This window comes from Lycorma delicatula, chromosome 5 (genome assembly GCF_047948215.1).
Source record: "Lycorma delicatula isolate Av1 chromosome 5, ASM4794821v1, whole genome shotgun sequence".
In the NCBI taxonomy this organism is placed as follows: domain Eukaryota; kingdom Metazoa; phylum Arthropoda; class Insecta; order Hemiptera; family Fulgoridae; genus Lycorma; species Lycorma delicatula.
In genome coordinates, this window is record NC_134459.1 from 2274707 (window position 1) to 2300312 (window position 25606).

The following is a 25606-nucleotide window of genomic DNA, read 5'->3' on the forward strand; positions in this document are numbered from 1 at the left end:
ACTTGGGATAGATTTTATTTAATACATATATTTCTCATGTTATCTGATGATGTGTATAACGTTTTCTTTGATTATAGAGTGGGGTAGAACTGGAATTGGTTGAGAGTCAGCCATTACTGGAATGGCTTGCTAATAATTATAAAAGCTTTGGTGCTACGCTTGAGATAATCACCGATAAATCGCAAGAAGGTTCACAGTTTGTTAGAGGATTTGGTGGTATTGGAGGTAAGTGAACGGATTTGTTTTTTAACGTATTAAGTGAATCGTTTGATATTTTGGAATGGTTTGTCTGACACTGTTAGTGAAATTGATTCTGTTACTAATATTTTGTAAAGAGTTGATTAGTTCTAACAAGTTGATGTTTTGATAACCTGTTTGAACATTTAAAAGTTGTTCTTGATAACTTGCTAATTATATAATACTCTGTGTTCATTTTATTAAATATATTCTACCGTGCGGTCAAATTTAATTTCATATATTTAAAAAAAAAAAACAATTGTATAAATATCTATTTGGTTATTCACATTAAATTTTCCTAGGGTCATTAAATCCTTTTTTTGTGAATCGTGGTTGTTAACTATTATTATATACTTGTATGAGATATATCGCTTAATGAAATATTTTAAGAACACATTCTCTATTTATGAAAAGATTTGATGTCAACATTACTACGCTTTTGATGTGCTATGTTATCTGAAAGGTTAGGTCAGAATTTTTGCTTAAAAACAGCAATGCATATATTTTCCACATTTACTGATTTCTATAATCGTTTAGATGTATTTTTTTTATGCGCAGGCCGATAAGAAAATTCAGATAATAAATGTAATATTGTTTCTTACAAAATTAAAAATGTTCATTTATAATTTTCATGCGAGTTTGTTTCTAGAATCAGTGTTATGTAGAAGTCAGTCTTGTTTACTCTTATGTAAACTTTTTAATTCTAAAATTATCAGTAAAGTTATTTCTTTCAAAAGACCAAATAAAAAAATGCTTTTATGTCTGATCGTGTCATTTTTAGCACCACCCTTAAAACATGATACTGAAATAATAAAAAATTTCTAACTGAAAATACATGAGTTTTTGAAAATTATATAGGATACCTTTTAGTTATTTTTGTCAGTGTGAAAAATCTATCTAGTTGTAATTTTTATTTTGTGTCTGTTATTGCAGACCGCACAGGTGTAGAAATTCACTATTCAAAATATTTAAATTGCACAGTTGATTTTTAAGTAATTAGGTAACTGAAAAGATTGCTGAGTAGTGAGCAATATATGGCCGTAATGGTAAAGAATTTTAGTTAATCATATTATGAGCAATTGTCTTTACTTATGAGCAATTTTTAGGTTAATCTTGTTTTTTAAATCTGAATTTTTATCTAGATATTAAGTTAAATACGATTTATTTACTCAACTAGGAAATTTTATTAATTAAACTAGTTTTAGGAATTGTTTGTATTGTAAAAAAGAAAAAAACAAAGCCCTATAAACCTAATCTTGCTTTTTATTATGTTTTGACAATTTCAGAATTATAATGTTGTAGTCAAGTGGTTTAGTCGTTAATAAAATGAATCGAATGATTTTTGCAGATTTTTTTATATTTCTTAATTACATATAACGCTAATTTATTTGAATTTGTATGTACTCGTTTCTATATCGAAGTTCAGATGGAAAGAGTTGGTGTGCTACTTACTAACTTTTTTTTATTATTTTTTATCCAGGATGTTCAGCAACGATAACTATAAAACTATAACTTTTTGAAATAATGAACTGAACCAATTAATTATTCTATAAAATTTTTCTAAAATCAGTTTGGTGTGTAATTTTAAAAATGTGTAGTTTTAAATAGTTCTCAATTTTTACTATTTATCATCAATTTGATCTAGATTTTAATAATTTATTGGCTTTTGGTAATTTACGTTGTCTTTTTTTTTTTGTTTTCTTTCATAAATTTAAATATTATATTTGGACAGGAAGCCAGTCAGTTTAACTTCAATTTAAACTTCTGTTTATCTGATTAATTCAAGAACTGACAATGAACAATTCTTTAATGTATTAACTAAATCTCATATAGCATCATTAAATTCAAACCAATCCATATTCAGTTTTTCTTCATAAAAATATTTTTATAACTTCGATTGCCGATGTATATTTTATTTTACTAAAACGATGTATAAATTTATTTTTAATTTTTGAAAAACAATAAATTTGGTGCTAACAATTGAAATATTAGTATTAAATATTGATAGTATAATTAACATAGCTCTTTCTTTGATGGAATGTTTACATCTTTATTTAATATGATTATGCCTCTGGGTTCTTGTTGGTTTTAATTCATAGTTATTAATAATTTACCTGTTTTAAGTGTAACAAAGTTCAATTTGCTTTAAAATAATTAAACAGCAGGTTTGTTATTTAATGTACAGATCTGAAATATTAGCCAGAGAATGGTGTGGTATACCTTTTGCTTGCTTATTATAAAATTAATAATTTTTGTGATTGTAATTTTAATAAGTTCTTTTATTATGAATTTTAGCACATTCTTAAAATAATAAGTTTTGACAAGTACCCCTGATTATTTATCCTTTCTTACTCATTCTCTGGGACAAAAATACCTAAGATTACACCTATTTTCTTAATGTTAGTTAACGCATTTGCAGTTAGCTTGCTTTTAATTATGTCTGTAATGAAATAAATATTTATTTCTGTCAGCTGTGTTCTCCAAACAATTTCAGTGTAATTTTTTAATTACTTTAATTAAGACTTAACTAAGTAGAATTAGTAAGCGATCAGAAATTATGTAACAGCTTGATTGATTTTTTATTACAGCAGCTATTTAGGTTTGACCGAGCAATACAGAACTCTTTTATTTGGAAGAGTATAAGCAGTAAAGTTCTTTTCCCTATTAATTTTTTTATTCCTGGAAAGGTATCAATCATGTCTAAAGTTATAGTAGATGGATGCTCTTACATTGTTCTTATTTTATGATATTTATTTGCAGTTATTTTTGTATTGTTACTGTGGTGAATCTAAGTATATTAAAGTCGATGACAAAAAGAAGATTTCAATGTTTCCGTAAACAGTAAATGGATTAGTTACTGTATGTTGTAATTACTATGTGTAGTCAGTGCGTTTGTTAAGCACATATTTTACTTCCAAGAGTACAGAAATTATTAATGAATTTTCAGAGAAATTTGTAGGATTGATTCTATATTTCTTATAGGTAGAATATTTTTAATATGTAATTTTTTCTGTTGCCTTTTTTTGATTAATGCGTATTTTGAGATAGCTGTTTTATTTTATAATTTGAATAAGTTTAAATAAGTGTTTTACTATATGTACCGCAATTTTTATTCACTTTGGTCATCGATTTGAAAAGTTTATGTCCTAAATTACCATATATCTAATATTTGAGGGAAAGGTTCAGGAATTTTGCAGGCATTTGTATTTGTGCTTCTGTAAAGCAGTTAAAAAGTATGTTTGTTTTACAGCTTAAAATTTCAAGCAGCGATTGTATTTCTCAATTTAACACGTTTAATGATAATTTACGTTGTGTTCATTGATTGTACATGAATACTGATAATGTCTAAACTTAGTGAATATTTATATTTTTTATAATAATATGAACACAGGAATCTTGCGGTACAAGGTGGACTTCCAGTCACTTCAAGCTGATGAACCGCTAGATGACGTTGACTTAGATGAATACTGAGAGGTAGTGCTGCTTGATAATTTGCCTGGTTGTAATTGATGTTGTTATTATTATAATTAATATTATTATTGTTGTGATTTTTTTTCATCTTTGTTGTATTCATATAATTTATGTTTAGCATTGCACTATTTTTAGATAGATCGCTAGCAGCATTTATTTTTATAAATCTCACTTATTTTGTTTTTTTATTATTAATGTTATTTTCAATTATTTTTTTCTTTTTAATGTGTGAACATAATTACTTAAAGCTGAGTTAATTTTTTAACAAATAAGACATTTTTCTTATGTTAGCAATACATTTTATTTCTACTGAAAACTTATATAAGCTGTTTGGCAACCTTTAATACTTGTAAATATTTCATTTTTTATAATCCTTTTAGTGCTCATGAATGCTTTATTTAATAATACCATATTTTGAGATTTTACTGTGCATCGACCTATCTTGAGTTTTATATATATATATATATATATATATTAAATGAAATTTAGACCATCAAAACATAGTAAATAGAAAAGTTAAACTAACCATATTACTTCAAAGAGTTGATTCTTACAGATTGGGATCCCATGTTATTAATTTCTTTAATTAAATTAAAACATTTATTTATAATTTGTAAATTATTTATTTTTTGAAATTTATTATAGACGAATACACAAATTCTGCTATCCAATACTGGAATTATATGTATTATAAAATTATATATCAAACGTAAAATTAAAATTATAATTACATACACAAAAACATGAAATAAATAAAATAAATTAAAAACGAAAATATAATGACATTTATATGGCTAACCAAATACCACAGCGCTACACTATAAATATTTCATATAATATTTAAAAAAAGTGCTGCTATCTATTGCAGCTTTTAATCAGTCTCTCATCTCAAATTCTGTCTGTAAGTTAAGTTGAATCTTTGTTTATATTTATACATACCGATATCTTTCTAAAATATCTAGTCTTTAATTTATAATCTCCTTTTTTAACTTTTAATATTTCCAAATTAGTATTAACATCAGAAATAGAATGTTTTTATTGTTTATAAGGTGGTACATAACGTTAGAGAAGCCCAATTTTTTATTTTTATACCGAAAATGTTCATAAAATCTAGCTTTAAGTGATCTATTAGTTTTACCTATATAAATATCCTCATAATCATTACACTTTATATTATAAATCCCAGATAAGTGGGGTTCTTATAACCCCGCATAAACCCTGCTATGGGTTTTTTTTATATCTATATTTCACCCCTAGAGCCGGATTCACCACTAAGCATAAGCCTAGCTCCGGGAGTGCCATCGCCTCAAGCTACCTCAGTAGAAATGAAGTCCCTCCCCAGGTAGCCGGGTCATGGTCTTTATTTGCATGCCGTGCCTCTAATGAGGAGATCCCAATAGGGGCCCCTCCACTGGGATTCCGGTCTTTATCCCCTGTCTGTAATGAGGAACCCCCAAAGGAATCCCTCACCGGAACTAGGTCCTACATTCCTTCCCAAAGGTGCTGTGAAGGATTCCCCGACCGATTATTAATGGTGGAACACTGGAATCTCCCACCCCTCCTGGATAGGGCTGTCCCCCCACAGACACCCAACAGTGCTAAGCAGACACTGTATCTTATGGTGCAGGTGAAGTCTTACATCCCCACCCACCGGATATATGCCCTTGCAACCTACAGGAAGGACACTGGTTTTAAAAATATCAAATATCAAAACTTAATATAATAACTTTAAAACGAATACATAACGCACAGAAAATTGATAATGTTTACTTAAAATATTCATACGCTTAACAGTATTGTTGAATATGTAACCAAAATTTGACAAGGATAAATGTAAAGCTGCATATAAAATAGCAACCACATTTATACAATTTGTGGGATTTATAAGATAAAGGGTAATGATTTTGAGGATATTTATATGGATAAAACTAATAGATCATTTAAAGCTAGATTTTATGAACATTTTAGATATAAAAATAAAAAATTGGGCTTCTCTAACGTTATGTACCACCTTATAAACAATAAAAACATTCTATTTCTGATGTTAATACTAATTTGGAAATATTAAAAGTTAAAAAAGGAAATTGTAAATAAAAGTCTAGATATTTTAGAAAGATATTGTATGTATAAATATTAACGAAGATTCAACTTAATCAACTTACAGACAGAATTTGAGAAGAGAGACCGATAAAAGCTGCAATAGATAGCAGCATCACTTTAGTTATTATATGAAATATTTAGTTAAATAGTCCAGTGCTGTGGTATTTGGTTAGTCCCATATACATGTCATTATATTTTTGTTTTTAATTTATTTTACTTAATTGTTTCATATGCTTTTGTGTATGTAATTGTAATTTTAATTTTATGTTTGATATGCAATTTTATATAAATATATTATATACAACTGATGATGCGGAATCCTGCGAAAGTGCTTTCGTAAAAAATTATATGAAAAAATAAAAAATAAGATGATTTGTCTTATTTTTCAGTACTTGGGTGGACTGAGTTATATTTAAATTTATTAGTGCAGTGGTGACGCAGGTCTTGAAACGATTGATTTCAGAAAAAAAAATCTAATAAACCACTTAGTAAAGAATATTGTTTGAAGGAAATGGTCTTATAAAAACTGCTACAGATAGTAGCTCTTGTTTAAATTAATATGCGATTTTCATTATTTTATTTTTATTTGTTGATTTTTATTACACAATAATGGAATTATTTCAATCATGACTGAGGGGATCCCGTGAAAGTACTTATCATGAAAAATTAAGGTAAGGTATGTTTTATCTCGATGTTCTGTATCAGGTGGTTTGTTTAATAGATATTAAATATAATTTAACAGTACAGAGGAATAATATGAATCTTAAAAAAAGATTAATTTCAGTAAAGTAATGAGTAAATATATATATATATTTACAAAAGTAACCTTTAACAATGGAAAAAGCTTACAGAATTGTTTGATACATTACTGAATACAGTTTATCTTCAAATTTCATTCACACCTAACACGTTCCTGATGTTCTCACTTAGTGGCATGCGCAAATGAGTAAATACCATCAGTTATCATGGAGTCGTAATCATTGCAGAGCATGCTCATTGTTATTGATGATTTCATGAATCCAGTTGGTTACTACCAACTGAGTACTCTAATAACTTATATAAAACAGATACTTTAGAAAAATTCTACTTATACTCAAATAAACAAACTGATGAACAAACAATTGAATTTTGAAAACAGTATATTTTCAAACAGATTTTAAACAATAATTATTGATTCTCATGTTGGCCAAACTGCTTTTATACCAATATACATAACAATTGAGACTCTTCTATTGATAAGACATAAACATCGACATAATTTTAATTACCATGATGATAATTGTTATATTTGTTTAAATTTAAATTTATTTTTACTCCTAACTCGATTTTTAATATGTGAAATGAATATTTATACATTTTTTTATTTTATAAATGAATTTATAAAATATACTCTTGTCATCATATGTTCTGAAGGAGAAAAATAATATTTCTGAAAGCGCTTGAACATACAATAGTTGGTAAGCAGAACTTATGATTATATTTTTATATATTATATACGCCAACAGGCCATGCGAAGTAAAATTGATCTAAATTTACAAATTAAAACTGATAAAACTTTGAGTGAAGCTAATAAAGAAAAACGAACTGTGTTGTGTGCAAACAAGTTAAACAAAATTGAGACTGAAGATAATTATCTTAATAAAATTGTGTTCAGTGATGAAGCAACCTTCTGTACCAGTGGTTAAGTGAGTTGACATAATGTTCAGATGTGATCTGAGCGGAATTCACATCACACAATAATTGAACATGTATGGAACTCACCTAAAGTAATTGTTTTGTATGCTGTAAGCTGTCAAAATTTATGGCCCTTTTTTTTGCCAAGTCAACTGTAACTAGCATATCTTACCTGGACATGCTTGAACATTATTTAATGCCACAGTTACAACAAGATATGGGCAAAGATTCATTTTTGAGCATCATGGCGTGCCACCATATTATTTTCACATTCAGTTGTGCATCTCAACAGCAAAGTGCCAACTTGGATTGGAAGTGTAGAACAATTTCCTGGCAACCACAATTTCCTGATTTAACTCCAGTGGACGTTTCTGTGTGGGGTTAGCTTAAAGACAGAGTGTTTGTTCCTTCGCTTCCAGGATATGCCAATGAGCAGTACCAGATGCAGACACAAACAGTTACCACTGTAGATCAAGACACATTTGACAGGAAATTGATAACAGATGGGACATCTACCGCGTTACACCAGGTATCCACATTGAACATTTGTAAATGAAACTTTTGTATTCAGAGTTGTAACAAACATATCTGTAAGTTATTTACCTTTTTTCATTATTAAACGTTCCTTTTGTATAACTAACTTAGAAATACCTTGTGCGAGTCAAAACAGAGGTATTTATTTAAAGGAAAAAAGCTTCTCAGTAAAGAAAGTAAATCTGATATAATTGATCAATATTTTTACATTATTGCACTAATATTTCTAACCTTCAATAATCTTGGTTGGTACTGCACAGATGAGTTCTTTCTTGTTGCTCGTGAAATGAATGTAATTTTTGGTTGTCACTTTTAATTACCAAGAGTAGTGGTGGTTTATGACTTGAATATAAATATTTAAAACACAGATTGTTTCAGGAGTACTCCCTTGTGAGAATTTGTATGGTGTATCTTGTGTAATTGTAGCAGTCTTTAGACTTTTTTCCCTGTTTAGCCTCTGGGAATTACCATTCAGGTATTACTTCAGAGGCTGAATGAGGGTGATATGTATTAGTGTAGTCTTGTACAGTCTCAGTTTGACCATTCCTGAAATGTATGGTTAATTGAAACCCAACCACCAAAGAACACTGGTATCCATGATCTAGTATTCAGATCCGTTTAAAAGTGAATCTTTGTGAAAAGTGATTGTTGCATCTGTATAAACTTTGACCATTATTCTGAGATTGTAACTAATAGTGGAGGCAATCTGAACTGAAGAAAGTGATTTCTACCAAATGTTTTGAGAAATTTCTTGCAGGAAGTTAAATATCTGTTGACATTAATATTCTGTGCAGTAAACTTAGTAATTTATAACTGTTTTTGAAAAAAATTATGTTTAGTATTTCTAAGAAATAATTATTTTTCAATATTTTCTTAAGAACTATTTTGGAATATATTTTTCTACATTTGATGGAAGTATGCCTTCAGAATTATTTCAATAATTGTATAAAATTAGTTTGCACATGCTAAAGTTCTTTGTTAAAAAGTAGCATTGTTTAGTTTAGACATACAATCAACTCCTGAGTATCCATGATAATAACAGAGAAAAGCATCGTGGGTAATCCAAAATCATAACAAAATCACGATTGATTAAAAAATAATACTTCATATTACTTTAAAAATAATACTTCAGGATATTACTTTTACCAGGTACCATGTAGCGTAGTGCATGTAAATACTACTACACTGCAGTACAGCATTTATAGTGCATGTAAATACTGTACTGTAGTACAGTATTTATGTTCACTATATAATTTACTTTTATATTAAGGTATAACTGTAAATTATAAAATAAAGTACATTATGTAACACTATTACATGGTACATGGTACCTGGTAAAAGTAATATCTGGAAGTTTATTCATAATTCATATTAACATATATTACAAATTTTCACTATCACTAATTATGTATGTAAATAGATGCAGTAGTGTATGTACTATGTATTGCATTAACAAACATTTATTAAAACTTCAGTAGCTAATGAGTAAAAAATTCATAGACATTAAAAAAATTAATAAATTGTGCATTTTACCCTTTCTGATACTTTTTTAAAATATGATACAATTGATTGTTGTTTTAGTGTTTGTATGAAAACACTTTCTTTTAATTGAACTTCACCGCCTCCTGGACTTCGGCTGTGTTTTACCCTCATGTAGTTTGTATAGCAAAGTAGTATTGGACAGTACACAATCCTTGTATCATAACCACAGTGAACTATAGTACGGCATTATCATGTTCAAAACAAGCACTCATTCATCCAAATAGTAAATGAATGGAGGAGTAAAATCTTATCGCAGAACGATGAAAAAAATTAAAATTTTTTTATAGGTTTTTAAAATTTCATTTTTTTCTGAGTGACATCGCAGTTAAGCTGTATCACGATTAAATCGCTATTAGATACTCAGGAGTTGATTGTATCCAAATTTTATAAACAGTTTTTAAGAAATTAAGTAATGGAATTTTTTAAATTTTAAAAATAAAAATTCTTTTAACTGAAATAAATCTGAATCATTTAGAATCTGTGAATGAAATTTGCCAGACTTTAATTCTTAAAGTAATTCTTTAAGAATTTTAAGAATAAAGAATTAAGAAATACTTGAATAATTTCTAGCAAAGTATTTCTTAAAGAAATACTTTGCTAGAAAATCTTGAAGTTTGTAATTTCTGCTATTTTAAAACAAAATCTTATAGCTACATTAAATTAAAATTAATTTGGCTAATCTTGTTTGTTGTGCAAACAAATCTATAAGTCAAAGTATGGTCTACTGATTAGCTCCAGTCTTTTAATGATTGCTTAGGTATGATACAGTATTTGAGCAATGTTCAGATTAAATCTCAATAGTCAATATTATTATTTGTTGAATAGCGTAAAATTAAAGAGATGTTACCTTCTATCCCAGTACTTATATACAATTAAAACTAAACTCATATGTTACTGTACAGGTGAAAAAAATTGCTTCCTTGTATTGTCATAATTTGACTACTGGATTGATGCTTGTTCAATATTTTCCTGTGGGTCTTTATCATTATAATCATTTATCTTGTTCCATAGAGCTATTCATTTGTTCTCAGGAGTTTTCCATATCATTACTGTAATACTTGTTATATAACAGATATCAGAGTTCATTGCTGATGCACTATAGAGTATGTAATTGAACTTTGGTGGGTCATGTACACCTGAGGTAGTGAAATTTTGATTTTCTGTTTTGATCGGGATATTGGGCATAACATATTGTTGCTGTCGATAGGAAGCAGAAAAAAGGTTTTATGTTCTCTTTCCAAAAGAGAAATGATGCCAGATCAAGACTCACAGATTAACTTTCTTTTAATTGTTCAATAGAATGCTTTTACCTGGTCACAATTTGTTTTATAAGCCTAACCAACAGTGTATTCTGGAAGTAGAGTTAACACGGCTTTGAAAACTAGTGTGTAGTTTCTTTCTATGAAATAGAAATGTTGCCGTCATCTTGAACTATACTATTGTTTGTTGTGTGCAGTATGAATCATCACACTTTGTTAATTTTACTGTTCCCATGACTGTTGTAAATTTTTCATATAATATCATTAATGTACAAATGAGTTTAGTAATCAAAATGTGCATTTTGGTTGTGATTTTTAGTTACCTTATTGATATCATTTTGTGGATAAAAAGCAAATAAGCATGTACATATATTTTTTATTTATTTCTTATGGAAATAATTATTAGCAGGTAATGTCATTGAAAGAAAGATATCAATTTAAGTATTTGAAAACTGATAATTTTTTAAAGATTTGTAGTGATCTTAACCCATGCTGTGAAGTATATAGTCTATTTTGTAATATCCATTTATCAAGAATGTGAACGGTTATATGATATGAAAATTCCAGAAAAGTAATAAAAATGTCAGTCTTAGGCACAAGAGATAACTGATTAATTATCTCTAATAATTTATTTTTTCAGGATACACTTAGAACTTTACCGTTTATTAAAAAGAAAAATTGTAAAAATTCTGATTGGCTTTTCAGAATGTGTTTATTTAAAACATTCTTTATAACATTAGTCACAAATAATTTTGTAAAATTATAATACTGTAATGTTTACTAAAATGTACAAGTATATAAACAAAAATGAGTTTAACAAATTTAAACAGTACTTCGTTTTTAACATCATAAAAAAGATTAATTCTATAGTGGTCATTGAGATTACACATTATAAATGGTGTAAAAAGTATTCTTTTTTCTTAGTTGTACAAAAAAAATTTTAGGAGAGGAATGTTGTTGTCTTCCTGTAGTTTTTTTAGCAGAACATTACCAGATTATCGTACACAAATAATGTCTTGTTAAAGAACCCAATCCATTGAAAATTATATTATGTAAAAAATGTATTTTTTATCTTATTTAGTAAAACAAAGGGAGATAAGAAAAAGTTAAAAAATAAAACATAACTTAACTCTGTATATTGCCTTTCAATTTTCTCACTTTTAATGCCCAGTCTATTCAGCCCAATGTACCTTACAGATCTTAAATCTCCTTCATTACTTCCTCATTCTCTGTTAGATCTACTGAATTTTTTTCTATAGTACTTCTGACATGCTTCATTTCCATTGTTTAATTCTTGCATTCTCTGATCATTAGTTCATGCAACTATACAGCACATAAATATTGGAAGAAAATTGTTTCTTTATATTTCTTAGGAACATTCTCTTTCCAACACTTCTCACACTGTGAAAGAAGTTTCTTTGTGGCTGCAATCTTTTCAAAACCTTCTTTTTTCACTTCCTAAGTTCTGTAAACTTTCCATTATTTTCAAGTGTCTATTTATTTATTTTTGTGCTCTGTTTTTTAATCCTCTCTTTTTTTATCTCAGTCAACATCCTACAATATCACATCTATAAATATCCACACTTTCATGATATTTTATTGAAAACCTATCAGATACACATTGAAAGTTAATTATTTATTAGGCAGTTGTTTTCAGTAATTATTAATAGTTGAACATTCCTCCTCATATAAGGATAAAGTTCATCATTATTAGCAAGAAGTAGGCTGGGGTAACTTACAAAAATAATCATAGGAAGGTACTGTTGAGGAATGTATTTTTAAATTGTGGATTGAATATTTTTGTTGCAATTTGGATTAAAGATGGTCATTTGTATGGAATTAACGTTGTTTAAAATATTATTTGAAAGATAAAAAAAAAATAATGATCAAATTTGCTCAATTGTATGGCAAATTATTAAACTGGTTTCAGTTTTGTCATATCTTTCCTACTGATTATTTTTGTGAAGAGCAGTAGAGGAGGGAAATTTCTGTAGAACAAAAGTAAAAATAATCTTACTTTTAGTTTTAGTTTTGAGGGATTGAATTATGAGCTGAAGTAGCAAATATCCCAGTTACCTTATGATATTGATGTGGTCATCCTAAAGAGTGTAAAGACACATTTATTTCCTACACATCATTTAAAGGAAATGCAAACAAAAAAGTGAATTCTAAGCCAGAAACATTCACCTAAGTATTGACAGTACTGTCTATTAGTCAGACAGATTGTCAAAACTGACTTTCTGATTCTAGCATTAACCATTATAATAATTAATGTGAAGTTATTAGATTTTAATAGACAATTTTGTATTAACACTATTAGCGACTTATACAACTGTATTTATGTATTTTGGTCATTTACTGAATGTATTGTTCATTTATTTCATATAACAAAAAATTAACCCGTGAAATAGATGTTTTTACTGTAATTTAAGAGTGTATTGGTTAAAAAAGTATTACAGTATTATAAGAAAATGGTGGGTTGACTGTGTTTAACTTTTGAAAACTATTAAAAAGTTGTAGGTTGGTGTGCCCTTTAATTTATGAATGAACTGTTGTAATAGTGGATGTATAATAAAGTCAGATGAAAAGAAAAAACTAATTGTGATGATCTAGTATAACATTTATAAAAGTTATTCTGCTTGGTTTCTCATTAAGCACTTAAGGAAATTGTATTCATGTACAATTCAGTAAGTAGGCAAATCGCTTGAAAATTAATGATTAAACTGTAAGATTTGATATTGAAAGTAGATACTGCTTCCAGACTGTTTAAATTTTTTGGATTAATTGTATAAGTATTTTTATATAATGTCCAATGTGTTTTATATAATGTTCATGTAAACTGATGTCTCATTTATGTGCATGTGCTTGACATTAATGTACATAGTGACATTAGTGACACTACTATATGAGGAATATATTAAGAAATTAACTTTTTAATTCTGAGTGAATGCTATTATCATGCTAGGAGGTTGGTAAGTCCTGATAGATATTTTAAGACTAAAAATGGTTATTAAAGAAGCATATTCTTCAGGAAGCCCTTTTTTTAGACTTTAACTAAATTAGTATAAAATTCTACAGCTATACTCTGATATCTTAATTTATTTAAACATTTTATTGAGGGATTCTATTTGCAGTTAGTCAGAACTGACGTTTTGGTCTGAGAATATTCTTTCTTTGTTTAGTTAAGTTTTTTTTAATATCTAAAATGTTATTTTGTAACTCCAATATGAAACGATTAAAGATTAGTATCTTATCTTTACAAAATACTGAGATTCTTATATCCACCAAGTACGCGTGTGCAATAAAACCTCAGATAGTTGAAATAAATCAGCTGGACCTGATTTCAGATATGCAATAATATATTTTTATCTATTTTAGCGATTAACTTGGCAGAATTGTTGCTATTGGAGTTGTCTTTTTGATTGAAAGATAGAAAGCGATTCATGCGTTGCATGAAATGAATTACTGTTTATTTCCACAGATAAGACGATAGTTGAATTATAAAAAAATGCCCCCAAAAAATTGATTGAAAACTGAAATGCACGACACAACTTAACAATGAAACTACTACGTTACAATGCTAATGGAGGCCTTTTCTTTACGCATGCAACCACCAACTGCGACTGATCTTATAAATTATTAGAAGTTATCAAAAATCGTATCATATTATTTAAAATGCTTTATGTGATAATACATTACATTGTAATCGTAAAACAAAATAAATATTAAAAGTTATGTTTATTGAGTTACTAAGGAAAAACAGACAAATCGTAATTATTTACTAGTACAGAGTGTGTATGGTATGTCCACAAAATAGAAAAGCCCATTAAAAGCTTTTGTGAATAGTCCAGGTCATTACTCGAATCTATGCAAATAGGACATAATTCCGTACACACTATACAGTATTATTATCCAGATGATGGTCGCCGATTCATAGGTCATTGATAGTTTGGGAGGTTGTTTTATAGGACAGATGTTCAAACTATAAAACTTTGATGAAAATTTATACGTCTTACCTGAAGGTTGTCTTATGTACAGAAATATACGGTACCTGTATTTATATACACCAGGTGTTCAACTTAAAATAAGCTCCATAATTTAGTTTGTTTCCAATAAAAAAACATGGTGTGTTTTGTTATGTGCTCACATTTTTATTTTGATGATGAAGCGCACGAATAATTAATTTGTTCAAATTATTCATACATTTTGATATGAATGATTTATCTAAAATTATATTTATATTTTGGGGATAAAAAGGAAAACATTGGGGTTAGAGCCTTGTTAAAAAATCACAACTTGAAAATCTATATATAAATGTGAAAGTTTGCTTACCACAGAATCACATGAGAACCAGCCAACTGATTGTTTTCAAATTTTCAGGATACATTTGTGTTATCCTAGGGAAGGTTTTAAGCCACAGATTAAGGCCCTAACTCCCTCCGAAGGGAATTTGTGAATTAAAGATATTCATTAAAAAAAGTATCCTTTCACTTCATTATAATATTTCTGTCACCGTGGCAACAGAAATATTAATACAGCGTTTTTCTACCTTTCACTATTAGCGACCCAATTTTCATCACACCCCTCATTTATACAATAATAATGTATACAGTATAATGTATTTTGAGTATTTTGACGCTAAAGCTACACTACGATCATAATTAAAAACCTTACAAATATTTGGTAACACCCCGATCTGTTGCATTGACAAACCAGAATTGATGCCTTTATTTTGGTCTCTGCCTTATGTCCACCATATCAGACATTTTCCCAGCTTTGCGATAAGTTCTGATTGGTCTCAAACATTCTTGAATGTCCGTGTGACCTTCTGTGTAAACATGTATAAATGCTGCACCTCATTCAATTCCAGCCAATCTCAGTTGAGTCGATTCTTTTGTTGCTATCAAATCTATTATGAATGTATATGTTGTTAATTGCAATTCACAGCAGTAGATTTATAAAGAATCATGCATAAATTTTTAAGCAAGTGTAAGTATTCATTAGATGACGGAAGCATCAACAAGTGCACAGATGAGCGTGGTTCTGAAAATAAAATCTAGAAAATTTCTCAGGAATATTTCAATTTTGAGTTTATCAGTACTGAAATAAATGAAGAAAGACTCTTGTGTGTCATTTGCTCAAAACTTTTGGCAGCAGACAGCATGAAACCTAGTAAACGACATTTGGAAATGCTTCATAATGATTATATTCAAAAAAACTCTGAGAATTCTTCAAATTAAAATTAATTGAAAAGCAAACATAATTTTAAAAAAAACTTTGTGAATGAAAAAGCGTTACTTGCCGCTTACAAAGTTTCATACAAAATAGCCAGATGTAAAAAAAAGCCTCACACCACTGATGAGCTTATTTTGCCAGCTGTAATTGAGATTGTAGAAACTGTGTTTGGAGATAATTTTGCCAAACAATTGCAGTCCATACCTCTATCAAATGATACAATTGCATGTCTAATTGTTGATATAGCTGAAGATGTACAGCATCAGTTTTTCGGGAAGTTACGTGACAAATTGTTTTCAGTTCAGCTTGATGGCAACAGATGCTAATTTGGTCAATGAGATGCTCGTTTCATTGGCTGTGTTTGATTTTGTGGTGGTGCGTCAGCAGTAGAAAAACTTATTTTCTGCAAACTAATAGAACTCAAAACAACAGCGCTCACATTATTTGCTATCTTAAATGATTTTATAAACGAGGCAAACATAGACTGGAAAAATTGCGTCAGAATATGCACTGATGGTGGTCGTTCAGTGCCTGGAAGATTCCAAAGTATACAGTCACTTGTGAAACAAAAATCTCCACAGTGGTGTCTGGACACATTGCATGATCCACAGAAAAAAGCTCTGGCTTCCAAAGAAATTAGTTCTGGTTTGAATAATGTCGAGTGATTGTTGTAACTGTAGTAAATTATATAAAAATGAGACTATTAAATTCAGGAATCTTTTCTGCACTTTGTAAAAACATGGGTGCAGTACATTCAGCGTTACTATTTTACGACAAGGCAAGATGGTTATCACATGGGAAATTTTTGCAATGTGCTTAAGAGATGAAATCTCTTAAAAATTGCAACAAGTTAAAAACTGCTAACCATATCAAAACACTTGTAAACTTTTCAACTGTCAGCAATAAACTAAGCATCCAATATGGCTGGCTATCAATGAAAATATATGTTAGCTCAAGTGTTCCAACAACAAAAAAAAAAGATTGTGACAATTGGACTTATACAGCATGGGAAATTTTTAAATTCTGCGTATTTTTTGATCAAATGTATTTCTCATTTGAGGAAATGAGAAATTAACGTAAAATTAATTAGGTTACACAGAGTTTAGTCGGTTAATTGCTTTGTTTTTAAAATTTGGGAATATTTATATTGATAAAAAAATTGTTTTACCTCTGCTTTTGGTGGTGAACTTCAAAAAATATTATTTTAGCATGTATCACTTTTATCAGCTTTCAGTGCATGATTTGTTAATTATAAATTACACTATACTATAAGCATGAACTATGAATGTTGCCAGTTTTTTCTTCTGTATTTAGTATAAGTTTAGACATTGGTGTTAAGATGCTTGAAATTATTTTTTTTATAGCATTTTTAATCGGTGATATGTCATATCAGTTACTTTTTATTGCTTTATTAGAACATATATATTGTGTTGTAATATTTTTTTGTGCAAGTATAAACTGTAATTCATTATGTTTAGTTATACTGTAATATACACCAAGGTTACGTATTTGTATTATTACCCATTATGTACAATTTATACTTGTTATTTATCAAGCCCAAAAGTGTTAACTTTAACATTCAATTTCTGTTTATTTAGTGGAATTGTTTTGTTTTTTTATAATGTGTAGTATGATTGCTGGCCATTTTCTACCAAACCTTTAAACAGAGCTAATGATTTAATTACAACAGAGCTAATAATAATTCTTAATTATAAAAAATCTGTATTTGGTCTAAGCAATTCATTATAAAGTATTAAGAGATAATTTAAATTTACTTGTAGGTCTAGTTGATGACTGCATGAATATAACTTTTTAATACATTCTAAATCCTGGTTTGTTCATTTTCTTTATTCTGGTTAATAAGAATTATTTTGTTCAATAAAAACATATTTTAGGAACTGCCTGCATGTTTTACATTAATAGCACTAATAAAGAAGAAAATATTGTTTATATAACTTTATTGTTGAATGTAAAATAGATTTTTATGTTACATGATGTGCTGCTGTTGATTTGGTTTTATTAACACAAAAAAAGTACATTTAGTAGCAAGAACGGCTTCATCTTAATAAAGTATCTTTTTTTCCTACAGAATTCATAATATAAAGAGATTTAAAAATATTATGTATTTATATAAAACCTTTTCATTTCTTGTAAAAGCTCTTTGATAATTTTTTTTTGTTTTAATATACACAGTATGTCTGAAAAGTTCCCAAACTAAATTAAATAAAATTAAAGATTTAAGATATATGAATGTACTCACATCAGCCCTCTACATAGAACCTTTCTCTAGTTATATACTCATTGTAGTGCCGGTAGAGCCCATCAAATGCTTTGGAGAAATCACTTTGTGGGATTCCCTTCAACTGCTCGGTACAAGCCCTTTGGATGGTTGGAATGTTGTCGAAAAAGCAGCCTTTCATCTTTAACTTAAGTTTTGGGAACAGAAAATAGTCTACTGAAGTCAGGTGAAAAGGGTGGGTGGGATAAAACGGTGATTTGATTTGTGGCTTAGTAACATGTTAAAACTGTACTGTGTGTGGTGGACATTTTCGTGCAAGAGTGTCCAACTGCCTGGATCCTGGTTTTTTTTTTAGAGAATCTGTTGGTCTGGATTGGGTAGTGATTACGAAAGAGAAAAAAAAATAAATAATGCGCACAACACTATTTAAAGTTTGATAAATTTATAAGTATACCAGAATCGCAAGAAGAGTTTTTTGTGCATCAGCTGTAATAAAACTAAAGGAATAATATGAGCAGAAAACTAAACTGAAAATAATGCAGTCTACATCGAATAAACATTACATTTACCAATAAAAATTACAGGAATTCATACACATAATTAACGAACAGCACAACAACATAGCATGGTCAGTCTTATCGAACACAACATTTTATGTATAAATAATCTAATTTTAGCTTTTTGTTAATATTCTGACGATCCAGCAACGGCTGCAAACAGTAAGTAAGAATTAAATAAAACTTTTAGATTATTTAAAATTAGTCAAGAGCTTAACTTGATGATTTATTGATCAACAAAGACTAACGCAGCACAGCCGAAGCTATCACACCCATTGCACAAAGAGAACTGCTAGACTATGTGCTGACATCGTCATTCCCCTGCTGTGAACAGAATAATAATAAATAATGTTGATGGTGATGTAATTTTGCCGGTATGTTGTTAATACCATTCACTAGTTTGTTGATACATTCTAGCCCGGTATTGCAAATCGACTAAACTGTTTGCTCTTGAACAACATTGTGTCAGCAACCTTGTCCAAAAACTGAACACTGGTACTCAGGCTGGATTCGACGAACGCAACACACCAGGTATATTTCATTACTTCCATATACAATTTAGAATTCACGATGTGACCGGTTAGGATAAATTCATGATGAATCAGGCCCTTTGAGTCTAAGAATGCAATCAACATCGTTTTCACTTGATTTTTGCTACCTGACTTCACTAGTCTTTGTGCTCCAGGACTCACCGGTATGGATCATACATGAGTCACCGACTTTCATCTCCAGTTAGAATTGTTTGCAAAAAATTTGGGTCACTATAGGCAGTTTCAACGAAGTTTTAAGCACAGTAAAGACATACCTGTGTTTGTTCTTAGGTGAAGAAGTGTGGAACAAAATGAGAGCTCACCTTTCAGCAGTTGATTTTTTCTGTTAGAATTATATGTTCTGCGTCTTTACTGATGTTTAACTCTTCTGCTATAGCCTAAAGGGTAAGATGAAGTTGTTTAAGAAGGTGCGTGTGCAATTTTTGCAATGTTTTCATCATGAACAGCTGTTGACGGCCTCCCGCTTTGTTTGTCGTCATCCAATGACTTTCTACCATCTTTAAACCGCTTCCACCACATGTATGTTGTAGTATGCGGCTTCATCACCAAATGCTTGCTATATCGTAGAATAAGTTTCAGTGAAAGATTTTTGAAGTCTAACACAAAATTTTATCGCGGTTCTCTGTTCCATGTCGCAAGCTCTCACTTGCGCGTACGTTGAACACAACATATATAACTGAGACTAGAGCGACGAAACGTGATGAAATTTTGTACGCACACTTGACAGACATCATGCTACATAGCTCCTTGGTTGTCTGACAGATGTCGCTACTTGTATAGACTACAGAAATCTAGTTTGGGAACTTTTCAGACTTACTGTGTTTGATAAAGGTACACTGTTACCATTTGATATATCTGTCATACCTGACAATCAATTTCTAAATCGGTAACTTTAAGCAGGTGTACCGACTTACCAATTTATGTATTTGCAGGTGTGTTTGTTTATGTATAATTATTATTATTGATAATAATTTATTATAATTCTTAATTGCAAATTGATAAACATTATATATGTATATACATCTGCAGATGAATATATAAACAGTAAAAAAAACAAACATTTAACAGAAAATTATCGGACTGGTTATATATTTTTTGTAATTAAATTTCACGTTAAGTTGCATAAAAGCGATAACAGAAGGAGTAAATGAATAAGAGCTTATGAAAAGGAATATTAGAAAATGTGTGAACTGTAGATTAAAATTATGCAATAAATTATAAACATTCTTTAAGTATATATTACTCACCAAAGTTTAGCTAAAGTATTAACATATAGATGGATAATTCTACTCAGGTGCCTGAAGTAGCAGTTTGTATTAGGGAAAGTACAGTCCCCTTTTTGTGCATTAGCAGAACTTTCTAAACTTTGATGAGTACAATTTATTTATACTGCATGTTTAAGTTTATCAATCTTTTAATCTATTTTTTTTCTTCTAAAAAGTCTTGTTAATTTTCTCTGTACAATTATGTTTTCTCTACAAATTGTATTTTTTCTACAAATCGTTCTCTAATTTATTAGAGGTGTTACACATTTACTTTACTGGTAGGATCAATGAACATGTCTGTGCAACAAAAATGTTTCGACCATGGTATACCTATTAATTCCTACAACCACTTTCATTATAAAAATTATTGGCATAGATTGTAAGCTTCTATTTCTACACCGAAAAAAAATTTTACGAAAGTAAAATACTAATTTTTAAAGAATTTGTTTAAAAAAAAATGAATTTACTAATGTTGGGATTTGCAAAACAGTGTACTAAGACTATGCTGCTTGATAAGTTTATATCTTAAGATTGCTCTCTTTAAAATCTAATTGGAATACCCTACTGTTAGATAGATCAGATTTAATGTAAACATGAATAAAGGAGTCTGAAAATTAATCATTCGATTAAAATCAGAAATTCATATTTAATAGTTTAGTTATCCTTTTAAATAAAATTACATAACGAAAAATCGAAAATTCTAACATAAAACTGAAACTTAGAGCCCTAACTTACTTACTGTTATACTTTATAATGCGTAATTATAAATTATTTATAAGTTATCAAACAAACTATTTATATGAATAAAAAATAAAATAATAACACATAAAAAGAACATATAAAACAAACTCTTTTGTTTAGTGGATGTTTGACTCAGAACATCCGCTATTAATCTACTTGAACTTTGTTATTCGCATATTAGAATTTCACAAATTGTTTTATTAATACTTATACTAATGTGGAATTGGCCGATCCAAAATAAGTTCTAGGTGTAAATCTGAATCTAATCTAGGTGTAAATTTGATCTAATTTATCATTATAACAAATATCCGTTTTTAATAGTTCTTTATTAAATAGTTGATGGATTAGTATTATTGTAATGGATCCATTGAAATATTGTTGCAGAGAGGCCTTTAATAATAAAGTTTCTCATGCCTGTATCCAGAATAAAACATAACTTATAAATTTTTTGAACGGTTTTCTGAACAACCTTTTACCAACAAAATCACTGCACTGAAGCTCTCACCGATGAATCTGAAAATAAACTGCATCTTATTTATGGTCTCCCTGTTTTAACCCCATCATCATTCCTGAGCATTACTCTTTCTGTGGGAAAGGTTTGTTTCCATTGCGAGCATGATGTCAGACTATGATAAAATTTATTTTTAGCAAGAATGCACGATAAGAAATGAATCATCAAAAAATAGTTTATTCTTATCTAATTATGCAGTGATTATTTACAATTAGTCTTTTCTGAATAAATCCATTTAACCTCACATTTTTAAAATCGTCCGTCAACGTAATACAAAATTGATAAAATAAAAAAGTATATAATATAAAGTAACAGTCAATTGAACCCTATGAGCCTATTTTAGTCAAAATTTATAATGGTTACAAGATGTTATCGAATCACAATTTAGAATTTTCACATGTTTTATAATTGTATGAGTTAACAGTAGAATGGATCGTTATTTTCTTTTTGATAGTACAGGTATCCAATTTGAGAAGTTACATTTTATAAAATTGACACTTGATGAAATATTTCAGAAAGTATAAAGACAGTGGTATTTTTCCAAATGCTGAATAGAAAAAAGGGGGTTTTTTTTTAGATATGAGTAGTATACATTTTACATAAATGTTATCATTCAATCATGATATGTGGACTTCTTTCGTATAGCCGCTTCTTATTCTTCATGAATCCAGTTATTTAAGAACTTATTGCTGTGCATTTGTTTTATTTAAATATTAAACTGGTAAACATCAACCAAATTTATGTAAACCTAAAATAACCTTAATCGCTATTATAATAATTTTTTTTTAAGTATAAAATGACTAGAATGTAAAATACAGTATAATAATGTTAAAGAATAACTAAAACGTAATATTAAATATCAATGTAATAAACCACAACCTAACCTTAAAACTTATTTATCCGTTTTAAGTAACTGGCACCGCATGTAGTACAAGCAATTGCTGAGCAATTAAAATGTAATTGTACAGATGTAGTAAAAAGCAGAAAGTTTTTTTTTTTATAAAAAAAATTAAACTTAATTATATGGTAAAAAAGTACTACTGGTTGGAACCAGAGTATTTTTATGTTAGCTGATGTTTCATGTTAAATATTTTTGGTTTTGTACGTGTACATGCATGTGCATGCTAATTTTACTGATATATAACATATATTTGATGAGTCATCTCATTTAATAACATTATAAACTAACCGATTTTAGAATTAATAATAAAAAAATGTTATAACAGTATGCATGTATTATAAAACATATGATGCTGAACATGCACAGCCCCTGGTATATTGATTTTTTATTCATTGGACTTTTTTTAATTTACAAGGGTCATTCAATAATTAAAGACAAATAGCTGTGGAGGCGAAACAATCGTTAAGAGGGTTATGATAGGACAGTAAGTTTGTAATCGTGTGTTGACGTTTGATCAGCCATTTGTATATAATTGTTTTGTTTATAATCTCAAAAGTTCATTTTATGATGGCAAGTCCTGTTGAAGTTTGTGAATTAGGTGAACAGTGTGCAGTATCTGTTTTTTGTTTTCTGAAAAACCGGTTAATAATTATTCTTCTATAACCAAAAAATATGGACAAAAAAGGTAGAAAAATTTAAAGACTTGAACTTCAGTGACTTAACACCATTCTGGAATCCAAGTGAAGTTTCTACTCTACACTAGAAATTTTTGTAGACTCTCTCATCTATGATCACCATCAGATTTTAGCTGAAAAATTACAAATAAGTATTGGTAAATTTAATAAAATTATACCGACAAGCTCAAGTACCATTAAACATGTGCAAGATGGGTTCCGAGAGAGTTACCAGGGTTGCGAGAGAGAGAGAGAGAGAGAGAGAGAGAGATTACCATAAAGAGACAAAACTGCATGTGCATAGAGTTAAAAAAAGTTTCAGCGGGAAGGTGATACTTTTTTGCACAGTATTTATTCTAGGCTCTGCGCCGTGATGAGATGTGGATCATCATTATGAATAGGAATCAAAAAGAAACAGCTTCTACTCCATAGTGGAAACATATGTGTTCATGTGTCAGGAAACAATTCCAAACCTAATAATCAGCAGGAAAAATCATGACTTCAATCTTTTGGAATGCAAAAGGCATGGTTTTTGTTGATCTTCTGGTTGTTTTTTTCTCTATGAATAATAAATAGTGCAAACTACTATGACATGGTTATCGACAAAGCGAAGCCAGCAGTGTTAAAAAAAGTCTTTGATCTCAGTGCAAAGGCAACATTCTGCTTTAAGATAATATCCCGTCTCACACTACTCAGGTAACATAGAAACCATTGACAGATTGCATCGTGAGGTATACAACATCCGTACAGACCTGACTTGGCTTCATTGGATTTCCACTTGTTTGGTCCACTCAAGGAGGTATGTATAAAGCGGTAAGTATATTGACAATTAATTGATGAACCAAAGAAAATGTGCTAAATTGGCTCTTAACATCAAGACAAAGATTTCTTTTGGCATATATAAATAGCCAATTCACAGATGTGGCTAGTGTATTTATGTTGCTGGAGATTAAGTTGAAAAGTGAAAAAGTATCACATCGGTTAAATAACCTGTTTTAGCTCCAGAGCAATTTGAATCGTCAATTATTGAATAACCCTCATACCTTAAATTTACTGATAATATTTTGAGAGGGAATGTTTTGTATTTGTTTTTGATTAGATATAAATGTACTTTTGATTACAAAATATAATAATAATGACCTTAATCCTCCTTAATCGTGTCCTAATCCAAACCTTTGATTACACGTATAATGATTAAAACAAAAAAAAAAAAAAGAGTTAATTTGAGAAAAACTTTTATTTTTGTAAATGGAAATGATTTTATTTATTAAAACGCATAATAAAAGAAAAAATGTTGATTTACTTCCTTTATTTTTTATTTTTTTTGAAGACAAATTCTTTTAAGCACTTAATGATGTTTCCAATGCATTGCACAATTATTAAAGCTTTACTGTTCAATGAGAAATTATTTTATTCAGCTTATTTCTAGTTTATCTTGTCAAGTTCACTTGATTTCATTAACCGTATGTTGCAAACATGTTAGTATTATTCAATAATTCTGTGTTGTTTTCAGTGTACATTTAGTTTTTAATATCTATATTTTGTTTTTAGGTACGATGATGCCATATCTGTAATGTAGTTTCCTAAAAGTATACTAAAAGACAGACTAATATTAAATATTTATAGGTGTGTTGTAGATAACTGTTAGCCTTGGAAAATACATAAATGAGTTTAAGTTTTACATATTAACAACAAATTTGTATTTATATTAAAATTTTACGTTTATAGTAAATTTAATATTTCATTTAGGGATAAACGATTTGTGTTATTGGATATAATTGTTTATGAATTCTTATTGTCATTTTTGGTACAGTTTATAGTACAGTTTATATTTCAGTTTTCACGATAAGTTTTTATTTGCTTTTATTGTGGATTCCTTATGAAATTATGTAATTCTTGTGGTAAATAATTTTTCACTTTATCTTTCTATGTTCTGGAAGATAAATGTGATGTTTGGCTAGAAATAACTGTTCTCTTTTAATTAAAAAGCTTGATGGAAAAATACCAAAAAAATGATAAAATACCACACACGTGTGTTTGTATTTGTGAGAGTGTAAAAAACTTTAAGTAATAAACTGACAGTTTTATTGCAGTAATTTTTTTGTAGTTTATTTT

The 25606-nt window shown here is 28.9% G+C and overlaps 1 protein-coding gene across 2 annotated transcripts in view; it reads left to right on the forward strand.

The window, feature by feature from the left end:
* eRF1 (eukaryotic release factor 1) overlaps window positions 1-25606 on the forward strand; it is a 69061-nt gene that overhangs the window by 37721 nt on the left and 5734 nt on the right. Inside the window, exons 8-9 of one of the 2 annotated variants that reach the window (XM_075365520.1) lie at window positions 78-225; window positions 3629-3711. In XM_075365520.1, coding sequence (XP_075221635.1) covers window positions 78-225; window positions 3629-3708 — 228 coding nt within the window. In that variant the 3' untranslated portion in view covers window positions 3709-3711. The remainder of the gene's footprint in view (window positions 1-77; window positions 226-3628; window positions 3712-25606) is intronic. The other variant, XM_075365519.1, reaches the window with a different exon arrangement.